This window comes from Falco punctatus, assembly GCF_963210335.1.
Source record: "Falco punctatus genome assembly, chromosome: 2".
NCBI classification, from domain to species: domain Eukaryota; kingdom Metazoa; phylum Chordata; class Aves; order Falconiformes; family Falconidae; genus Falco; species Falco punctatus.
The window spans coordinates 72,800,109-72,823,078 of NC_137581.1; the positions used below are offsets into that span (position 1 = coordinate 72,800,109).

Genomic DNA, 22,970 nt, shown 5'->3' on the forward strand with positions numbered 1-22,970 from the left:
TGCAGCAAGGCCACCTACTTCATGAGGACTTTGCAATGGCTGACAGGCTTTCCATCTTTCCTTCCACAAAGGCCAAAGTCAACCAGGATACAACTGGTGTTAACTTCACACCAGAATTGGACTTTTAGGAGCCCACACAAATCCTGACATTTAAGCCCACACCTAAATGGCATTAGTTTCCTATGTCCCTTCACTTTACACAGGAAGCAAACCACCTTTTATCTTTTAATCTTTTCTGCTAAACAATCCTGTATAGGACCATTACTTATTTCCAGCCTCTTGCAATTTAACTTAATGGGCAGGTGCCAAGGCTCAGAAAGCATCCCAGGCCACCCCAGGCACAAGCTACCTACTGCACAGCCTCAGTACTGCATCAGCACTACACAGTGCTGCTGAACAAGGCACTGAGGCAGCATCTCATCCTCATCTCCTCCTGCCTACCTCTTCCACGAGGTATCAAGTGATGGAAAAGATAAAGCAGCATATTTCTAAAATTCAGCTGGAAACTAATTTGTTCCTTTCTTAAATCTGCAAGACAGGACTTCGCGCTTTCCAGCTGAAAGGGCTCAATCACCGAGCCCTTCCAGCGCCGTTACTAGTTCTCCATCAGCTGCACACAGCTGCCACCTCCTGGCACAAATCTGATTCCATGTGGTCTCAAAACGCGCCGTCTCCATCATTAACAGAGCAGTGCTTATCTAGGCAGCTGCAGGCAGACCCATGCAGTTCTCTAAAATGCTTCCTATGCAGAGTACCACTGTTCACTTAACAGGGAAGTTAACCATTTATTTTCTGCCAACCATCCCAAACAAATGACAGTTAGAATTACTGCTTACCAGCAAGGGTGGGTAAGTCTCCCCAAAAACTACAGCTGAGCATTCAAAACTATGTTTTGGCCAACTGCCTTTTGGCAGCTACTGCTCTAAGAATGGTATCATAGGCTTTCCAGCTGTCGGGTCTTGTTGGTTACTAATGATTTTTGCAAGTATAGCACACCCTAAGGGCAGGCCTGGATTGGATATGGTGTTAGCTGTTCAGGAGAAACTGAGCCAGGCTCCTGGAATCTCATTACTGAACCACATATAGTCCTGCTAAAGGAGTAAGTGCATATTCTTGGATGCTTCCATAAACTGCTTCCTAGGCTCAACGCAGGGGGGAAAGCTGTTACCTCAGAACTATTTTCCAGTTGGTCAGGAGCTGGACCGCATGCTGAAGTTCAGTCCTGTCCTACTGCTGACGATTTAAAGAGCCCTGTGGCAGAGGTAATGGTTGATCACACTCAGAAGCTGCCTTCTGATACAGGCAGACTGAACACAGCTCCTCTTCACTTAGCAGCACATCCTGTCCATGGCTGAACGACAAGATTTGAAAGAAACACTCGGCTATACTCCCTCAACAGCAGAGGTGCAGGCAGCAGGCTCAGGATGCCAGCACCTATGCCAAGACCTGTTGGAGTCAGTTGTGAATACCTGGTTGCAGCCACGCTTTGGAAGATGCTTTGGAATCCACTAAAGGGGAGATCAGACAAGGGGTATCCTCACATCAGCCATCAGAGAGGCTGCAGGCAGATCTTGGCATACTTCGTTCAGCCATTGCAAGCAATCTGCAAGCAGCATTTTCACTGCTGGCCTGAACTCATCTCCCACTCCCTGGCACCCCACACCTTAGACAGTCTGTGCATACTGCCGGTTATGCAGACACTGTGCCTGCCCTGCTTGCAGAGGTGTATTAGTACAGTTGCTCCTTGTATACCACCATCAGACAGAAATCTTCTTTTGTCAGAGGTGCCAAATGAAAAGCTGCACATGGCACTGATTCCAAGTATGTTTTTAAAATTGCTACACAGCTGTCACATGGGAAAAGAAATGGTCAGGCTGAGCTTAGGAATATCATTAGCATGTGGCATCCCACAATCATTAATGACAACTGCACTAGAATTGGTTTTGTTGTCAACTTTACACCAGGTATTGCATTACCTTTTGTTAGCAACATGAACCCTCAGAAAGCCCGACTACATGGAAGTGATGCTTCTTTCTGGTGTGCTAGCCAAACACCTGGAACTTGCATTTAAAGACAGTTTTAAAGGACAGGAATGGATTCATTTGGCACCAGAAAAAGAAACTGTGATTTCCCAATATTTGCTGTTAGTCAGACCTGAGATACTGTAAATCACTGCTGAAATACCTGTCTCCAGCTGGAAGCATGCTACCTTCAATGAGAAGGGTTCACAAGCACTTCTGGGAGTCTTGTGTTTGTTTGTTTGTTTTTTTGCTAACCTAGAAAGCACCTGCTACCAGTTGCCACATGCAATTCACTCAGGTTTTCCAAAAGCAGCCCCAGTCCCTAAGAATGATTAGTTCTTCCAAAGACCGAAACTGGTTTTTCCTAAGATTGTTTTCTCCTATCCTACCACAAGACAACGGGGTACAAATTCTAGTTGGCTCATTTAGAAAGCAAGATAAAGTAAGCTTTCAAATGTCAAAAAGCATAAATAATTTACATATGAAATCCACACTGAAAAATTTGTACAGCATGTATTGTTTTAATTCCATTCTCTTTACATTTCCTCCCGCACCTGCCAGAACTTTCACAGAATGATAACCTATGCGGTCTTCAAAAATGATTCATGATTCTCTAGCACTGCTGTTGATAAGCATCCTTAAATATGAATGAATGCATTGCAGACCAAAAGAACAAAGTATTGTCCAGAATTTAGAGGCAAACTTGTTTTCACAGGTCTCCTCAAAACAGGAGAAAACACACCCAGAAGACTAGCAGGATCCCATTCATCCCGGTTGTTTAGACAACATCTCTCCAAACCTGATGTTTAAAGTGCATTCAGTTTAGCACCACCAAGGACTTCATTTAACTTAAACATAACAGGGCCATTATCAAGAGCCAAAAGACAGAGAAACGTCTTAGCATAGGAAGAGAAGTTTATATGTAACTAGATAAATTAATTATTTTCTTTCAAAATAGGCCACACTCTTCCATATCCTACTGGGCTGACAAGGACCTAGATACCTCCTTGCAGCATGTCAGAGAACTTTAGGCTGAATCCCAGCAGCATCAGTACCTTTTCTTCACCAGCCTGCACTAGCACCTTTCTCTATAAAACATACTGTTCTAAATACCTAGAACACCTCTAGCAAGCATCAAACAAGTTCTGTAGGACTATGCCTGAACAGCACAGTTGCCATTTGAAAAGTGACGTTTCCCCAGAACACAGTTGCATACTGACCTGATGTTCAGCCATGACAGCATGGGAGTTGTACCTCCACCAACAATCCACACAGTGAAAAAGACAATGAGAAGGGTTGTTGAGAACATCATTTGATGTGAGTAGGTAGCGGTATCTCGTATAGCCAGAGCAAATGCCATGGCTCCCCTGAGACCTATGCAAAATAATGAAATAGCAGAGCTTCAGAAGTGCAACCGCATAACACAGCATCTTTCCTTGCTCCCTCCCTGCCACACACACAGAAAGTGACAGACAGAAAGCACTGAGCTCTGGCAAATTTCAGTTCCCTCACTTTCCCTGATAAATTATGCCCTGGGATGATTTAGAATGTAATTTGCCCTGGGAGTTTTCTGTAACTTACAGAATCCACACCTGCTAAGAAAAAGCATAAGTACTTCCAGAAACTAACAGGAAATAAATGTAGAAACAAACAAGTTATAGACAACCGCAAAACATATGGAGATCAAGCAGCTCTGAATCCAAATGAAAACACACACTTTTCCAGTTGGTTCCATAACTCAAGCACGAGTTCCTGAAGTTTTATCAGCTGGGAAAATATTCTAGTTAATAACATGTTCACATGCAGACTGTATTTCCCCCCTCCCCTGCTCTTGATTATGAAAATCCACCAGCAAGGACAAGCCATGACATTTGGCCATCTGCAGACTTCTTAAGCAGGGGAAATCACAGGATGGTTAAGGTTGGAAGGGACCTGTAGAGGTCATCTGGTCCAACTCCCCTGCTCAAGCAGGTTCACCTGGAGTAGGTTGCCCAGGACCATGTCCAGATGACTTTTGAGTATCTCCAAGGATGGAGATGCCACAGCCTGTCTGGGCAACCTGTGCCAGTGCTTTGACACAGTAAAAAGTATTTTCTGATGTTCAGAAGGAACCTCCTGTGTTTCAGTTTGTGCCCACTGCCCCATCACTGAGCACCACTGGAAATAGCCTGGCTCCCTCTTCTTTACACCCTCTTGTGTATAGAGGCATCCCTGGCACTTCTTGAGGATGCACACTCTATTATTTGCTTTAAATGACAAACTTAAATTATCTGTGTGACAGAAATCATAAGGAAGTTTAAGTCAAATACCTCACTTTCTCAACTAAGTGGGAGAGGGCATCCATAAATACATATCTGTTTTCTCAGCAGTTATCTTTTCTGCATGACATGTATGCCATCTCAGCCAGAAATAACCTTCTGGAGGAGATGCATCCCAATTCCCCCATCCCCTTCAGATGCACATCAAATGAAAATACTCTATTCCCAACATGAGGTGACTGCTTGCTGCCAGCAGCTGGCATTTCAAGATATTACTCTTCCATGACATGACACACTTTCCATGAAGGTTGAAAGATCCGTGATGGTATGCTGCAATGACCATTAAGTCTTCTATTCAGGATGCATGGTCGTGGGTTATAAAAGCAGAAGGCAGTACTATAAATTGCTTATAAGTTAAAAATAATATTTGCTTTACCAAACATTTTTGCTTTTACCTGAAAACATCATCATGTGCTGAAAGTTCCAGCTGATCTTATGCCTTCTGCCTAGATTCAACAAGAATGAGAGAGGATAGATGTGTGCAGCTCTGCCCAAAAAGATTGCAATCTGTTCACAGCTGAGGGTTAAGGATTACACATTCCTGAGGTATGCACCCTTGAGTACCTGGCTCTGACACCAAGCTTCTGTTTTAGTGAGAGGTTTACATCATGATACCAAGTGTTCTTGTTATCCCTGTCTACATAAAACAGACTTTCACCAGTTATGTGCCTACAAAGTTCATTGCACAGAATGCAGATTTTAACTAATGTAACCAAGTTTTTATAATGCACATATCAACTGCAAAAATGAAGACGACTTTACTTCAAAAATTCACTTTAAACAACTATCACCACCCCCATTTGATTACGTGTTTCAAACCAACAGAAATGCAGTCCTACGTACAGAAGGAAAACAAACATAAGACCAGCAAGTAGCCTCTCCATTATAGCTCCTGCAGAGGCAAACTCTCCTACTGGCTGGCAAGCACTACAGAGTACAGTTACTAAGATGATAAATCCAAAAAACACTTGTGAACACTAGAATGAAGTTCAAAAAGAGCAGTAAAAGAGTACTGCAGAAACTCATTACAGTAGGTGCTGAGCTCCTTCCCTCCCTTACTGTAGTGTAAAACATTCCGTGGTTCCAGTGAAGAACAAGCAAGCTGAATACACCCTCCATCACCTAAGGAACACTTGGGGACAAACCAGAGCAATGTGCTGAAATCCTATAGAACACCAACACAACCAGAAGCCCACCAAACACTGAACGTTTGCTGCTGGGATAACATCATCAGAAGAATGAAACAGCTCTTATGGAAAAGGAATAAAACCACTTAAGAGCTCTAGACACCACTGGGTTGTTGCCATAACTAAAGCAATACTGTCTGCAGGAAATTATGTCTCTAGGAGAATAAGATTTCTTTTGTTACTATGAACAAAAAGCTTTGTTCATAGTAATAAAAGTGGGGGGGGTCTGTAAATACCGGGGGCCGGATTGAGGACCCTGGGGGGCCGTATCCAGCCCGTGGGCCATAGTTTGAGGATCCCTGCTTTAGGGCTTTGATGTAAGGGAAAAGCAAAGATTGTTCTCAAAATAATTGCACCTGCAAGGCATCAGGGTAACTCAGATCAGCCACCATCCTCTATTTGGTAAAGCCAACAGAAGCCACAAGTTTTCAGGCACATTAGTCAATAAAGAAACCTCACACAAAGCAAAAAAGGATACGAAAGCTCCAATGATGAAAACTGGGCTGAATATGTGTTTCTGGAAAGTAAACAATGCCAAACCCATATAAGAAAATATGAAGTTCTCAGCCAGGAAGTGCAATACCTCAAAGAGCTAGGGAGAAAACAATCACATGTTAAAGGCCAAGCAAAAAGATGCTTTTCAAAAACAATACTATATGAAGTACTACAGCAGTACACTGTGTAAAAGGTGAAAGAGTCTTGCCTGCTTAGTGCGACTTCTCGATTCAACTGACAAGTTATTGTAGGTATAATGCGCCTGGGTAATTCCACAGAAGAGGACAGCAACCACACCTGTGAACAAAACCACATGTAAAAATCAGCCCGTTTACTGTGTGAGCTCAACATATTTTCCCTTCCCAAGATCTATTATATTTACACATTATCCTTAACTTTGAGATTCTATGAACCTTATTTTCAAGTGCGTTAGATTCCAGGTTGGGGAGGTGGTGTTTGAATCAAAACCACTGGTCTTAAAAGCCTTTGTTACACAGTGAGCTGCACCTTCAGTGACATTGTATGGAATGTAAAAAAAGCTTTAAGTACCAACATCGTGTTTCTCATAGTAAAGCTTCTATGAGAAAATGGAAAAATGGCTGCTAAGATGGACAGGACTTCTGTCTCCATGTGCTTGAATCCCAATAACTCACCAGTAAATCCACAAGCTTCTGCAAGCAAGAAAGTGCTCCAGGACATCAAGAAGAAGAGAGCCGTTTCCAGCAGGGGGAAGCAGTGCAACTTGGTAAACTTCGTCACGTTAAGTCATTTGTTAAGGGATCAAAAAACAAACCCTTTGGCTTCTCTATACCCAGTAATTATGAAGAACACTTTTATGCGCTAACAACCAATGCTAGATGGAAAACAGAACACTTCTAGTGCTGAAAAACATCAATTCCATCACATCAAGACAAACTTAAGTATCAAGGTCTCCTCTCTTAACAGTCAATTCTGTCTGGTTTTGCTGCATATCCATGGCATAACTGGCTCCACCTCTTTGAAGTAATACCTTACTCTATGCCATGTTTTCCTGCAAGTGCCAGCAGGGAAGGGATATATACCTAGTGTTCATTTTAGATTGTGTGTCTTGGTTTTTTCAGGTGTGTGTGTGGGGGGTGTTGCCCCCCGCCCCATCCTGCCCCCTCCCAAATAGAGATACCCCCCTCATCTTTGAATAAGTATCAGATACATTCAGAAGCATTTAATACACAGGACTGTTCTTGATTACAGCAACCCTAAGCTGACAGATTTTTTTTTGCTCAGATTTGTTGTTCTGTCTTTTTCAGCAAGCGTGTCTACTTCTGCACTTTTGAGGCAAAAGAAGAATTCTGTCTACAACAAAATATATCTCCTCTCCTTGTATTGATGCAAGAGTAAAAGCCAACTCAAAGCAGCTCAGTCTTTCAATGGGAAGAAAAACAGGTTCATCATCCAGAGAGGAGCAAAACTTGAGGAACAAACACACACCAAATTAATAGTTCATACAGCTACTGAAGAAGTAGAACAGATTTCAGTAATGTTAAATATAGTACTTCACATACTACAAAAAAAGTTGTTAACATACTTATAGAATTTTGGGGTTGGTGGGGGTTTTTTTTCCCCTTATCACTACTCTGGCAGCAGGCAAACACTGAACAGCTCAGTACCAGAGGTGCAGCTCTTCTAGAAGACACAAAAAGAAACCATGTGCTAACAGTGGTGGAAGGGAGATCCCTGGTCTTTCTGAAAGCTAACAACTAGCAGAGTCTTCTCTGAAATTCAAGTGGGAAGACAGCAAGGACACTTGAAACAGTAAGGTGATAGCACACTCCCCTGGTCACATGAAGGCAATTGGTACTTCAATGGACGAATGAAGGCTGTGCCATCATCCACCATTGCTCTCCATGCGTAACACAGCTGCATCCTGAGCTCTCTGCAGCACTACACAATCTAAAGCTAATGCCAGGACTGCTGCTTGGGGCATCATAGCTCCATATGGGATAGGGATGCTAAAAGCAATGAGCAGCACTGCTTTTTACAGATAGTTCACAGTCCTGGGAAGTCTGGGCCTCACAGCACTCTTGACCGTCTCCAGCAAGCAGCAGTCAGGTAGCCCACAAGTGTTTAACACTAGAGGCAAACAGCTGGCAGCATTCCAGTGGAAGCCTGGTTAGGACAAAGCAATCCTGAGGTCAGCCACCCACTCCACACCTACACCTACGTTTGTTGGCATTCCCTGCTAACTTGCAGGAAGGCAAGGGCTCCAAAACACATACTCCAGCCACACCTTCGGCTGTGACCTTACTTTTTCAGAAGGCTGCCCTCAAAACAAAAGCCCAAACAGTCATTAAAAAAATATTATTCTCCATGACAGTTGTCAGTACAGCATTTAGAACAGCTGTTAATTTTCCACACAGTCACTTTTCCACATAAACCATCTCTCTTAAAACTTTTAAGGATGTACTGCTACACTCAGCTGAATCCCACCACACGCCCAGACTACTTATATTCTAAGATCCTGCTTCTAAAGTGGCAACATCCACCACAGCAACAATTAGAACCCATCTTCCCACTGGGCACTCAGATAACCCCACCACGAGCTTATCCCAGTGCCTGGCTCAAAAGGCATTCATGGGTGCTTAAGAAACTGGATAGCCACAGTCACTGCACAAGAAAGAGGTTGAACCTTGTTCCCTTGAAGATAGGTAAAGGCCCTCATCAGAACCAGTTCCTCATTTTCAGTTGTTTCCAGCAGCTTTACGAATCAAATCCTTTATTCCCATTGCTGTCATAGGTAGCCATAGCAAAACATTTCATTAAATCTGAAATGAAATGCTCATCGTTTTGGAGGAAGATGAATGTGAGAGAAAGCTAAGAAAACAGGTTTTATTATTTCATATAACTGACCCAAATTGAAGTGTAATTCAAATTAAATTATTTCTGTTCTCTTAACTTTCTTTCTTTATTCCTTAGACATGGTCTTCTGCTTCACTTCATTTCAACCAGGCAGATTCTGCAATTTAGAAAGAAAATACAAAGTGGTCCAATACCTTAACTGTTACAAAAACAACCACAGATATTGAGGTCAAGACAGCTTGCTGAAAGCCAGAACAAGTCCTTGTGTTTTACCTGCATAGATTTGGAAACTAAGTATTCTGTCTGTTTTCAAAGGACAACGCATGACTGCATGAAACCCCTGACTCACAGGCAGAGTTGTAAGTGCCTCAGAGCTATGGGAATAACAGTCTATTAACTTCACTCATGACTTAAGTTACGGATTCTAATCAGCTATGAAGAGTAAAATCCAAATTTACAGTTTCCTTCTACAGTACTGCATGACATTAAGTATTTTTCCAAACGAAAATAGTTAAAAATTGTATAATTTGGCGACCCCACCAAAAACCAAAACACCACCACCACACACGAAAACCACCACAGAGACTGTCTTTTGGGCAGCCTCCTCCCTCCCAGTCTCATATCACCCTCCTAAGCACAAACATTAGAAACAGCAAGAACCAACTGTTGCTTCAGAAGCATGATTTTACAAAATGGACCTGAATGCATTTCAGCTGTAATTGGTAACCAGCCAGCAAGCCAAAAATCACAGCAACAGCATTTGAGTATCTAGAGCTATGGATGGCCAGATGGAGAATCAGAGTTCTGGGTCACATCTGTTGCAGAACAGTGGAACAAGAAGACCAAATATTAAAGCATCAACAGCACATCTTCCCTCTTATACCTGAAGGGTTTCCATTATGCAGACATACCAGACAAATCTGCACAGTGTGTATATATATAAAACAAGATACAGTTGAGACATTATTGCTTAGAGATGAAGACTCACAGGTTCACAATTATTGTATAACTTATCATATTTTACCCCTTTAGGTCAATGTTCAGAAGTCTAGGCAGATCAAAGCAACTTGAGACATGTACAAATACGGTTATACTAGCTAGTCTGCAAGCAAAGAAGTTTAAATGGTTCCTGAAGAAGCATCATGATTTCTGGAGCAGGTCAGGGTTAAGGTCTACTGTCTGAGCCTAAGACAAAACTTAGGTAGATTGCTTGCTGAGTACCTCAGAACTCTAGTCAAATAGCAGCAGCAAGCTTCAAGAGAATGATCACGTTATGATGTTAACTCTGGTAGAGATACAATCTTATTCAAGACATACAGCATCAGATTTCCAGCATAAAGTTTAAATACAGGACAAAGAACTCTGTAGGGTCAGAAATAGCTATTAATGATTTTGCTGAAGACAGAATCAAACACTGGTTATCATACAAGATATCTTTCAAGCCTAATAATAAACATTTCATAAAAAAACCCTGGACATTAGGACATGCCCATTTAGGGCCTCCCCTTGGCTCCCAGTGTACAGCAACATCACTAAAACTTCTAGTGTCGCCACATTTATATAGGAAAAAGCAGATTTCTGTGCGTACCTATAATGCCTTTCTATAGGCAAAGGTCACAGGAATAACGATCACATCTTCAGACTCAGATTGAAACAAGTTAGAGTCAATTTTGCTACAGATGGAAGTAGGAGAGTCTTGTTAATACCTGAATGTGGCATCTAGTCTGGAAGAGCTAAACATGAAAAAGGATATCAGAGCTGTCACAACCCCCGTCACTGCTCCCATCATGAAAGACCCACTGAATATTCCCAGGAAAACACCAACAGACTTGAAAAATGCTGCTGCATCAAAAGCATGGGTATTTTCACCTGTTGGCTGGTAAGCAACAATAGATCTAGAAAGAGAGTGACAGAATGAGAAGTTAGAAGGGGCATCAGAAAAGTTTTATTCCATAACAGCAACACCTGAGCAACAGAAGAGACAATCCCATACTGAAGGCAAGTATGCCATTCCGGTATATATAAGCATGAGGGATCTTGGCAAATGCTTGCCATGTTTATTAATTCAGTTCAAGACAATCCATTTGATTTTAAAATTAAATTTGGCAGAAAAAGCATTTAATTTTAGACAAATACCAAAAACAATTAAGTAATTCCAGAGTAGAAATTCAGGTAGTTACTTACGAAGATAATACGATGGCAACAGCATCATTCAACACGCTTTCCCCAAACAGAAGGGCATAGAGATCGACATCAGCATGCAGCTCATTAAATATTGCTAGCACGGTAACTACAGAAAGAAAAGAGAAAAACCATGCTGGCTGACTTCAGGAATGACTGCATGAGCTGACGGAGCAGACTTGCCAGTTTGCCTAAAGCAACAAAACTCAGGAACCAAAGTACAGGATCAACATTAAACTGGGAAACAGACTGGTTTTATTTACCTGTAGGAAAGCAATTCCACCATCAGTTTTAGGGCAGCCCCATTAGGAGGTGGCTCTGTTGTCCTCCCACCTGCACAGTGTTTACAGGGAAGCCCCCATGATCAAGGGGCATGGGGCAGACGAAGCACATCTACCAAAGCCCTGGTTTTGTGTTGGCTTTTGGGTTTTTTTTTTAGAACATGTTCCATATAAGATAATCAACAAAACGTTGTGCAGCTCTTGCTACTTTTAAAGGCTGCATGGATTGTTGACATAGCTTTATTATTTCAGGCATTGTAAAACCGTGCTGATAATCCTAAGTGTTCCCCAAAGCATACACTATGCCATAGGAGTGCGTATTTGTGCAGAATTTGAAAAGGGCAAGACTGCTAAATATTTATAAATGTCCTTTCGAGAAACTGCAGTCTGAAATGAAAGACCATGATCTTAAAGATGTTCCCATATATAAGCTTCAAAAAACACATGGTAATTTTTTGTATAAATCATGTGCAAGCACCAGCTGTTCAGAGCTCAGCTCAGTCACAGGAGCTACTTCCTATTTTCACACAGATCACCGCTGAGCACCTCAAATAAGCTGTTTTAAACGCCAAGCTTCATACTTCACCACTCCCTGCTCTGGCCCCTGACACACCAGCACTCCAGACTGACCTGTCAAGCAAAGACACCCATGTCAGCCTACTGGACTCTGAAGGATGACTAGATTATTTTGGCAAAGACTTAAATTACTGCCAGAAGAGCATTCTTCTGCTCAAACGTGTAAAACATTAAGTTCATTTGAAGAAGAAAAAAAAAGTTCCCCACCCCTGAAGAGTCTAAAAGCCTCAAATATTGCTCTTAAATTATCTAATGTCCTAAGCAGTGTATCTAAAGGAAACCCTGCTATCCAGACAATGTAACATTTTCATCCATTTGCAGTCTTAAACTTGAAGCATACTAAACAAAGAACCTACTGTGGGGGGTGGGGGGAAATATGTATATTTAAAGTATATCAGCAGGAAAGTTCCATTTTTCCTCAAACATACCATCAATTCATATCAGTCCAGCAAGAAACCGACAGATAGCATGCATTTTAGAGAAGAGGATCACAGATAATAGTATAACATAACCAAAAATGAAGTGCTGTTAATATCTTTGTGCTATGCAGCAAAAAATCCTAGCAATAGGATTATTTTGGAAGGTTATTAAAAAACACTCAGCAAGCTACCTGGATCAGTGGCAGATATTATCGCTCCAAAGAGGAGGCAGTCTGTATAATAGAATTTATCAGAGAGCTGACCCACCAACTTCATTAGTTTCACAACCCCATACATGAGATTCCTGAAGAGAAAGGATAAAAATCCAAGTCAAAAAAAGTTGGTGCATTTCAGACAGGCAAAAGAAAAGCAGAAGGAACAGTATTTCAGGCAGGCTTGGTAATGCTACAGCTCTGCGGGACACTGCCATAGTTTAACACCAAGTACTCAAAATTAATTTTCCTCTTTTCCCTATGAACAAAGTCAAGTGATAAATGATCCAGAAGATACCATTTAAAACTAGTAAGCAAAGCATGAAATCTGTTCACACAACTAGTACACAGAATCTATAGGCTGTTTTCTTTTTCCACCAAAGGGAATATTTCCCTGCTTAAAATTCCCTTCAGTATTGCTTCTCTTAACACAACACATAGGCCAAAAGCTCTGAGCTACAAATAGCCTTCAAAGTGTTTCTCTAGTGAAATTCTTCCATGCAAACCCAGGTTACCTATGCAATTCAGGATTTCTGTGTTTCAGAACATCCACACACCAGAAAGTAATATCAGCAGCATAAGAGATTGTATGCAAGTAAACTAATGTGACGAGCTATCTTAAACTAAATGTGTGTGTACATATACACATGGAATTACATATATATATATATATATATATACACATGCAGAGAGAGGAAAGAGAGCACACATGCACATGTGTGGGCATTGGAAGGGACATCTCCAAAAGTTTGATAGCTAAAGTTCTATTACAGTGTTCATGATTCAAGTTTAAAAAGTCAATTCCAGCAAGAGTCTAACCAGGTTTTGTTTTGGACTGGACCACTACATCAAAAAACTCACTGCTGCTCTTCAGTACTGTGGACTTGTCAAGTGATTCAGACTTGACAACATCATTTCAAGGGGCAGTATTGTTTGGAAAGGGATAAATCTCAGCAAAAGTTGCATTTGAATTTTGTCTGGAAGATACACAAATAAAATCCTCAAACAAACAAATTACAAAATTGCCTCAGTCTGGAAGGCTCAACATACATTTTATCAACTTAAACTTCAGTACAGAAAGGAACCAGTATCACAGAGTTCACTTACCCAATAATAAAACAAGAGACTGCTGTTCCTAAAAAGGCATAAGCCAAAATGGACCCCAAATTCCTGAAAAAGTGTCTCTGTAGAGGAAAAAGGTTTATATAATTATTTAAAACAAGTTATATCACCTGTTCAAAAACACACAGTGCACTACTACACTTGCATTAATACACAGAACCACTACTCCACTTCAGAGAAACACTTCAATTACTGCAATGTAAATTCTGTCCGGCTTCAATGAATTGAATACACCAAATCTGAAACGTATTACATCCTATGTGTGGCTAATTGACGGGAAGCTTTCCACACAGGTGTTTTCATAAGAGACGTAAGAGAGAGCTGCAGAACTGAAGATCAGCACCAGTTCATGGTATCTTCAGGCAAAAGCAGAATCTGAGTACTTCTGCCATTCAGACTCTGGCACATCCCCACTGGGATTCAGGTTTGGGTCCACTTCTCAGCATGATTAAGTGAAGAACCAAACCAATTCCTAGCAGGACATCTTTTATTTTAAATGAAATTGACACTAACATCTGGCAAAGTTCAAAGAAAAACAAATCAGCAAGATTAAATAGTTTAATGTGTTCATTGTAAAAAGTACATTTTCTGTTAAACCAGTATGACCTATCCACCATCTATGAAGGAAATGAGATTTTTCTTACTGCCATTAAAAAAAAATAAAAATGCTTGAAATGGAGACTGCATTCCTGAACAAATCAGTAGTCTCATGTTAAAAAAAAAAAGCAGCCATTCTCCTCAGAAATTATTACACTTACTTTCTTCAGGCTATAACCAGCATGAAAAATAATAGGAGGCAACAGAATGTTGAAAAAAACTTCTGGGTCAAATGTTACCTAAAAAAAAAATAATGAAACTTTAATTAGAAATAGATATATACAAATTGTAAGGTCTTTTTTTATTTTCTGACAACTACTACTTTTGGTCGTTGAAATCGCTAAGTTGATACTCCAAAATACTAGCCAGCTTTATACATAAGCAGCAGCAAAAAGCTGCTGCTCTTCTTGGTAAACAGCATCTGGAAAAAAACAGGCACTATATCCATCACCAATGATAAATCTTGCAATAGTCCCAGTTTCCTTTTTTAAATTAAAGAATCCTAATAGAAATTACACTGGAGAAGATCTCTCTTATTGTGGTACGTGATAGTCATGTATCCTGCAGATGAAATGCCATTTTAGCTTATGGGTTTTTGCAAGTCTAGCCACTGCACAGTTACTGTTAGCCAAGCAAGTCAGATATGAAACTGGTTTTCAGGAATTTGGTTCATACATCACCTCCATCTATTTCAGTAGAAGCTCCAGATATCCCATGAAAGACTACGCTACAGTAAGGAATGAAAAACAACATTTAAAATCCAAAACAGAAGACCTGCATACGTGTGAATAACTAGGCTGTCCTCACCTCCTGTCTAAGCACAGGTTAGAATACAAACCCAGATGTGCATTCCAGAACAGGATTCATTTCAGCAAACTTTAAAGATCTATAGTAGACACGTACATATAGACAGACAACTAAGCTATCTTTGTAGTCACAGAAAGAAGTCTTTTTAGGTTACAAATCTTTATGTCTCAATCCTGTACTTCAAAGTCTAGCTTTGATACGCATAAAAGGTGGTTAACCCCTGACACTGAATAGAGTAAGAAGCCAAATAGCAGATCTGGGTAACAGGAGACAGCCAAATTTCACTTCCAATACCAGACTGTCTCACTTGGTGGATTATAAGGATGTAAGCAGTAACTATTTCCTGACAATAAACAGATTTTAAAAATCCTAGAAAAAAAAATGCTAAGAAACAATCACTTTTAACTAAGAAGCAATCATTTTCCTTAAATTTATTATACAAGGCAGCATAACAGTTTTTTTGTTCAGCTGGTCTTCGTGAATTCCACAGACATTAGAAATGTGCACTGAGTGCTCGAACAGCAATTCAGGGCTTTGGGAAAGCACTACATACATGCAACAGAGCACAGTCTCACCAGCAGTGATATAATACAGAAGGTGCTTTTGAATTAAGCATTGAAGTACTGTCACTACCAGGAATACAGACACTTGATACTACCCAAGATTCTAACGGGATGGAGATGAGAGGAGGGAGGGAAGCACAGGTAAATGAGAAATACTCAACCAAGCACAAGAAACAGTCCACCCCCACCTTTCGCAACATGTCATTCTGCTCCACGTTGTGGATCTTCCCAGGGCTTATTTCCCCTTTGAGCGTGTACTCAAAGAACTTCCCGCTGACGTTGACCAGTAAGGTTGTAAACGGCCTGTCCTCCTGCGAGCAGCTGAACGGCTTGTCATGGCCACTGGTAGAGGGAGTCCCGTATCTCAAGATCACCCCAACTATGAGTCCTGGAAGAGAGTTAAAAATCCATGAGGCTGATTTGCTACTCCTGTACTAAACTTTCTAGTTTCAAATAACATCCAAGGTATAATGCATGAGCCTTACAAGTGTACATGCATCATAAACATTTTGCAGTGAATCGTTACTATCCGTTTCCTGTAGAGGAAGAGATGCCCTGATTATGTTCAGAACTACCGATGAATTTATAAGATCTGGTATCTGTTTGAAGTGACAAACAAGACTCCATTTGGCTTTTTGTCTTCCTTACCCTCACTCTCACCACTGCACAAGTGGGTAAACACTAGAACACATCAAATACTTTTCACCTGCCTAAGGACAGAACTGCATAGTATACATATCACAGATACACCATTCAGCAAATAATGACTGCTGAAAACATGTGACCATAACTGAGCTGAAAGAGTGATGTTTGCCATAATATTTTACAGCTGCAGCAAGGATGCAGGTCTAGTAATTCTGTGCAACAAGCATTGCCTGCTTGATCTCCTGCATACTTTGCAAACATCACAACTAAAATTCAGATTACATACATAAAGAAGCCAGCCACATATCTTGTGCAACCATTTTCCACATTTCACAAAACCAAAAATAGAGTAAGGTAAAAATGAGCAATCGTAAGAGGCACGAGATTCAGAAAGACAAGAATTACTCAGCCAGCCTACATAAAATCCAACCAGAAAACATTATCAATACAGGATACATTGAACACAATGACAAGTAGTAATTTGTAACCTAATGTAAAGACCATGCCAGGAGGCCGAAGCACAAGGTTTTAGCTGAGCACCATTCCTTTTACAATGTAGTAAGAGAACAAGATGACTCCAGTCCTGCACAGAGAATGTGTAAGAACAGTCAAAGTGGTTTTGGTCTGGTAAGTAAACAAATTGATACACACTTACTAAAGGCTCCCCTGTCATCTTAGGATAAGCTGCAATTATTTTTTTTTTATCCTTGTTCCAGACAACTGCCAGATGAAGATGGATGTTTGATCCTTCTGTTGACAAGTCAATGCTGGTTTTGTTCCCCGTGTCTCTGCATCCACAAGTCTGTTTCCCCACGTGGTAAATGAAATTGACAGGTAATAACCAGAGAATAAATCAGAGAACAAACAAAAAATATCCTACCACACACCACAAAAAAAAAAAAAGACAGATTTCTCTTTATGACATAGTGTAAAGAGTAACTACACTGTACCCCAAGAAAGCCAACCAAAAGAACACACCTCATTCTGTTCCAAGTCCAGAGTGGAAAAAGTTTTAATGCAAGACAAGGTACAGCAGGTAGTAGCTGTGACACTAGTGGTGGCTTGCCTCCGGCCCTCTTTCTCTATGATCAAGATAACATAGCAGCAACAAGATCATTAAAAAGTAACTGAAAGATTAAGATTTATTTTATTTAGAAAAGAGAGAAATACATACTCAAAGATAACACAGGGGAAGAAATCCCCTCAGCAAGATAAATCTACTTACTGGAATTTCAGATGCTGACAATTTAAATACAGAGGTTTATAGAAGCATGCTCTTAAGAACCCTGGAGAATTTTACAGTTACACATGATGGATGCGGCAGAAACACAGTTCTGCATGACATGACAGGTTACAGCCAGTCACCTCCAAGCCACTTGCACTACCAGCTATGGCTAGAGACATCTTCACCAGCCCAGCCAGGCGAGCAGCCAAAGCTTCCTGCTGCTCTCACCCCATCCCACCTAGGAAGGGCTAGGCTCACAGTGTATCTGGGAGACTGACTATGTTAAAAACCCACCTAATCACCATCAGCCAGAAATCCTGTAGTAAATCAGAAGCCAGAATGAAAACTGTACAGATGAGCTTATGCACAGCAGCGGCACAAAGCCAAATCTATATTGATACTATACTGAGAATAGAGAAGGAGACACTGATGTAACTAGCTTCATAGGCTCAGAGACTATCTTTAGTGAATTCATTCCAAAAGCAGATGGGAAACTCCCGTTGCTATTGCATTAGTAAGAGGCACTGGAGAGCAGATCCTGATTGCATTACACAACTGGATATAATTCACTTATGCATTTTGCCCCCATAACAAGATATAACAGTTATTTTAAAAAAAGTTTTAAAGATACACCAATTACATCCATAACTGATACACAGCATTTGAAGTGAAACATTTTTCAGCCCTTAGTGTCCCACAGCCCAGCTAACACAGCTATGGGGAGGAAATTTTCTGTTTTCATACACCTTCTATCGATAAAATACCAAACTGGATGACTTTTGCACCAAGCACCACACAGTTTAGGAACACCTGATCTGTGCTGCCAGGCTGCTGTCTTGCAGTAGGATGCAGCTGGGACCAGCGTGGCCAGTGTTGAGGCAAGAGGCCAGCAGATGCAGTCAAGTGGCTAATGCTATCCATGGCTCAGCTGCTAAAGGAAAGGGGTATGAAAACATAAGGGGCCCAAGAAGGCCACAAAAATTCCATGGCCAGCGTCATTAGCAAACAATACTAGGCACCTAGTAGTTCAAAAGATGGATTAGAAGAAGGGAAAGTTCCCTGACCTTACAAAGGTACAGGCATACCACTGTATTTATCATATAGTCCCAAAATAACAGGTTTTGAATAGTAAAGTAAAATGTGTCAGCTGGACACATTTCATAGACATGAGCTGCAGAAATCTTTAAGTCATTAATGTTTATCAAAAAAAAAAATCTTTATAGAAAATTGTATGGAAGTATTTTCAGTTTTTCAATTAATATCAAGTCTTTCACCCACTAAAAAGTTACTGGACTTGTTAAATGATTTCTACATCCCAGCTTACCTGATAAAGCAACATTAACAAAGCTTATATATTTAGTCAGTCCCCATGGTCCCAAAAAACTAAAAAACCCAAGCACTTTTCAGGCAGACCAAAAGCCTAATTTACAACTTCAAAAAGGATGCCCTTCTAAGCCACCTGCCATCAGGTGTTATACAGAAGGCTAGGGCAGCTTCTATAAATTCTCACTGAATACTTGATTTCAACCATTTCCAGAACATCAGGTTGCAACTGCAGAACAAAAACAGAAAAGAAACCTGGAACTGCTCAACGTGTCTTGCCTGTACAACGCTGATTGTGCAGCTGGTACACAAAGAACATCGTACTGGAAATTAAGCATTAAAGAGCTGGGAATGTTGTTTCCCTTGTAAAACAAATCACTACTGATAAAAAAAAAAATTAGAGTTCAGACATAGTCAATCTAACAACACACCATTTAAAGTGGCATATTTACTTTTGGTTTTGTTTGAGTACAGACGTCACCGAAGTAAGAATATGAATTCAGATAGGCATGCACAACCGCAGGTGTCTGTCCCTGGGCAGAGCCATGCTCTGTGTGGTTTCCAGCCCAATTCCCTGCTGATGTAGCCCTGAGGTTTCAGGGAGCTTCAGCAGGCAGCAGTCTACAGGAACTAGAAGTATTTGCGCTCCACGACAGGCAGTTCAACCAGTGATTTCAAACTGTGAACCACTGAACTGGATCAATCTGTGAACTCAAACCAGTTTAGATACAGTTTCTTTGATGTGCTCCTGGTAAAAAGCCAGGCACCAAATACTGAGGGTCCTTCCCTAGGCAGTGCAGTTTGTATTAACCACACTTCAGCCTGAAGGAGACTCAATCTTATTGAAGTTTCCAGCTATCTGCTGGGAAGATACAGGGATGGATTCTTCCAAAAAGTGCATGGTGATTAAGACTAAAGGCAACAAACTTTATGCAATGTAGTGGAAGAATAATATATAAGGTTTGTTTTTTAAACAGTGAAGTGGCTAAGCACCAGAATAGGTTGTCCACAGAGGCTGCATGATCTCCATCCTTGCATATAGCCAAAACCCATGTATGGCCCTGAGCAACCCAAGCTGTGAGGGCCTGCTGTGAGCAAAGGGCTGGACAAGACTACCTCCAGAGGTCCTTACCAGCCTAGATTATTCTGCAATTCATACTCTTTCCCATGAACATTTGGACTCCTAAGACAGGTACTTTATGCTGCAAATATTTCTCTAAAAGCACTTTGTTGCTTCCTGGGTCAGTCTTGAGGTTTTCTGTTGCTTCGGAGTTGGTTTTGTTGTTGTTGTTTAAATCACAGACTGCACTGCTGACTCTAAAATTAAGTCAGAGGGGAAGAAATGGTAATATAAAGCCAAAGTGATCCAGCAGACCAGGAAGGGTCTTACTTCCTCAGTCCATCCTGACTTGCCCCTGCCCTGGGCCACAACTCAACCTATGGAAAGCAGGCAGAGGTGATGACCAGGAGATGTTCAGCTACTCTGAATGCCACAGAAATACAGAAAAGCAGATATCATGATACAGCAGAGAAAGCATTGTTAGTAGTCTTTTTTTTTTTTTTTTAATGTAAAAACAAAATTTGAAAGCAACATTCCAGCAAACCATGGACTGGTTTGTCAAGTTGGGCAGCACGGTCAACTGACATCCAGTCTCATCTTGGCACACAGCCTGTCTCCCCTTAGCACAGCCCACACATAGGCACAGTAGCACATTTTCGGTACTTGGACACCAGCTTCCTTGTGATGCAAGGCAATGGTGACTAAAATACCCATTTGCTTTTGAAAAAAAATCACATAAAGAATATGTATAAAGGATTTCTTGCATTTGAAAGTCTAGATTTTTCCTCCCCGCTCCCAAACTGAACTTTTTACCAGCTTGAAGACAAAGATACAAAGATGAAGAGCAACTTGTCAAGAAAGACCTGTAAGTATTTTCAGGGCAAAAGACTTATAATACACAGTATTTATCACTTGTTTTACTATGGGATATTTCTGTGCATCAAGATACCACAGCTGTAAAGTTTTACTTTAAATAGCCTGAAACACCAACAACGTATTTTTCCTAATACAGGGTCAATCCTTGAACCTCACACTCCACACCTTCAAATTTGACAGTTATTTATGACAAAGTACTGATTTCAGTACTTCTTATGAAATAATTCAAGCACTTTTTCTGATCCAGAACTGAGCCAGTAATGCTGCACATTAAAAAGAAAAGTCAGACCAAATATTACACACCACCTCCAAAACTGCTAGCAACCCACTCTTTATACGATTTGCTTGCCATTCGCTGTACCAGCCTGTACAGGATTGCAGAGGAACTCTGCTGTATGACCCCTTGAAGAAGAGTTAAGCAAGTGACTGCAGAGCTCCAGACCTCCGTTAGGGTCTCACACTTGGCATCATTAATCTGCTAGCTCCTTTCTTAATGGTGCAATGCTGCCAGCATGGCATTCATCAGCCTGTCACACTGCTGCAGAAGATGCAAGACTTGAAACATGGGAATCCTGTTCTGAAATAAACTGCCAAAGACTAGGATTAATGTTCATCAGTGTAAACACAAGTCATCACTGCATTTCGGGGGGTGGGGGGAGCATTTTTCAACTGGGAATGGAGGCAGGTGTTGCTGATACTTGAAGTCTGAAGGAAATTCTAGGGATATACAAAACCCAAAATGCTGAACAACAGATTCAAGGTCACGTCTTGTCATTGCCTTAGGGCTACTTTAGATAAGGAAATTAAAAGAGTAAACAAGCTGGGAATTCTTCTTTGTAGGCAAACTCAGCATACTGCTATAAAGGGCATCTTTGTAATAAGCATTTCATTTCACTTTTTAACTAAGCCAAACTAAGCATATTTTTGAACTTAAGTAAACAGATTACTCGGGGCGGGGGGGGGGGGGTAGTTATTGGGACACTGCACAGAACAAAATGTCAAATTAACTTGCTGGCTCTGTGCTGTCAGACACATGCACCATACACACCCTTGCCTTCTCACAAGCACTGGGTTCCAAAAAACCCTCAAGACTGTCTGTGATGGTCAAAAAAGCCTTCTAACTGCTGCTCTGGTTTTTCCTAGGGAAACTAATTTTTTCAGATTGTATCACATTATTGTGATCCACATACTCATATGTACAGTGAAATGGTCAAAAAAAAAATCATGAACTACAGAAGCAAGCAGATATGCTTTATTCTGTAATGCACATTCTTACTGATGATGGGCTTAAAGAATGAGTTTAAGGTAGAAAAAAAGTAATTTAAAAATTCAACTATTAAGAGACTTCAACAGAAGACTACTTTAGAATTTCAAGTTAGTTTCTGAAGAATTATTAAAGTTTCACATATAGCTTCACATTTACACAGGACTATTATAACTCCAGATCAATATAGTTTGTTCCAAGTAATGCAGAGGGATGAATAGACACTATTAGCAAGGTGACACCCACAGAAGCACGAACATAAACAAATGGAAAAATGATAACCAGTAAGAAAAATTGTTCCCTGTATTCTCCCCTAGAATCTAAAATCTGGAAAACAGACTTAAAAAAAACCCAAACAAACACAAAAAACCACCACACACCCACAAACCACAACCCCACACCATATATTGAACAGCCTAAACTGAAGGCTCAGCCCTGGAAGAAATTGTTCTCCTGTGGTAAGAACACGTGGCATCTGGTCCAAGCACAGGACTGTGAGTCAAGGCTTCTGACCCAATTCCCAACTTCAGCAGTGACTCAGTGGAAAAGCTCAGACAAGCCACAGAAGACAATGTAAAGAGACACTCTCAACAGAAATAAGATACCACAGTTATAAAAGGCACAGGTATTTGTCAGAGATTACAGAGAAGGTCAGAGTCTGCAACTACACTCACATGTTTTCAAGTTCACTTACCGCATAACCATTGTTCCATGCAACACAGATTTAACAAAACTTCCGCTGTTAAATATTTTATACATAACATTTTAAAAGATTCTTTATACTTTCAAAAATATAAGTATCCCTCCTTAGCTATAAAACCCAAAGCAGTGAAAGCCATACACACACTGACACCACACATGTTCCTAGAGGCGTGAAGAGTAATGGGCAACCACAAAGACACTAGCCTCCACCCCTGCATGGCTCCTTTCCTTGCCCCATGCAGAATCAACTCTCTAATAGGG

The 22,970-nt window shown here is 40.8% G+C and overlaps 1 protein-coding gene across 2 annotated transcripts in view; it reads right to left on the reverse strand.

The window, feature by feature from the left end:
- Window positions 1-22,970, reverse strand: part of SLC9A7 (solute carrier family 9 member A7) — an 83,174-nt gene that overhangs the window by 30,639 nt on the left and 29,565 nt on the right. For both annotated transcript variants that reach the window (XM_080375380.1, XM_080375379.1), the window contains exons 2-12: window positions 15,803-16,002; window positions 14,406-14,483; window positions 13,633-13,709; window positions 12,505-12,617; window positions 11,041-11,146; window positions 10,610-10,751; window positions 6,675-6,780; window positions 6,230-6,318; window positions 6,005-6,118; window positions 4,735-4,846; window positions 3,242-3,395 (exon numbers count right to left, since the gene is read on the reverse strand). In XM_080375380.1, the coding sequence (XP_080231506.1) occupies window positions 3,242-3,395; window positions 4,735-4,846; window positions 6,005-6,118; window positions 6,230-6,318; window positions 6,675-6,780; window positions 10,610-10,751; window positions 11,041-11,146; window positions 12,505-12,617; window positions 13,633-13,709; window positions 14,406-14,483; window positions 15,803-16,002 (1,291 nt within the window). The remainder of the gene's footprint in view (window positions 1-3,241; window positions 3,396-4,734; window positions 4,847-6,004; window positions 6,119-6,229; window positions 6,319-6,674; window positions 6,781-10,609; window positions 10,752-11,040; window positions 11,147-12,504; window positions 12,618-13,632; window positions 13,710-14,405; window positions 14,484-15,802; window positions 16,003-22,970) is intronic.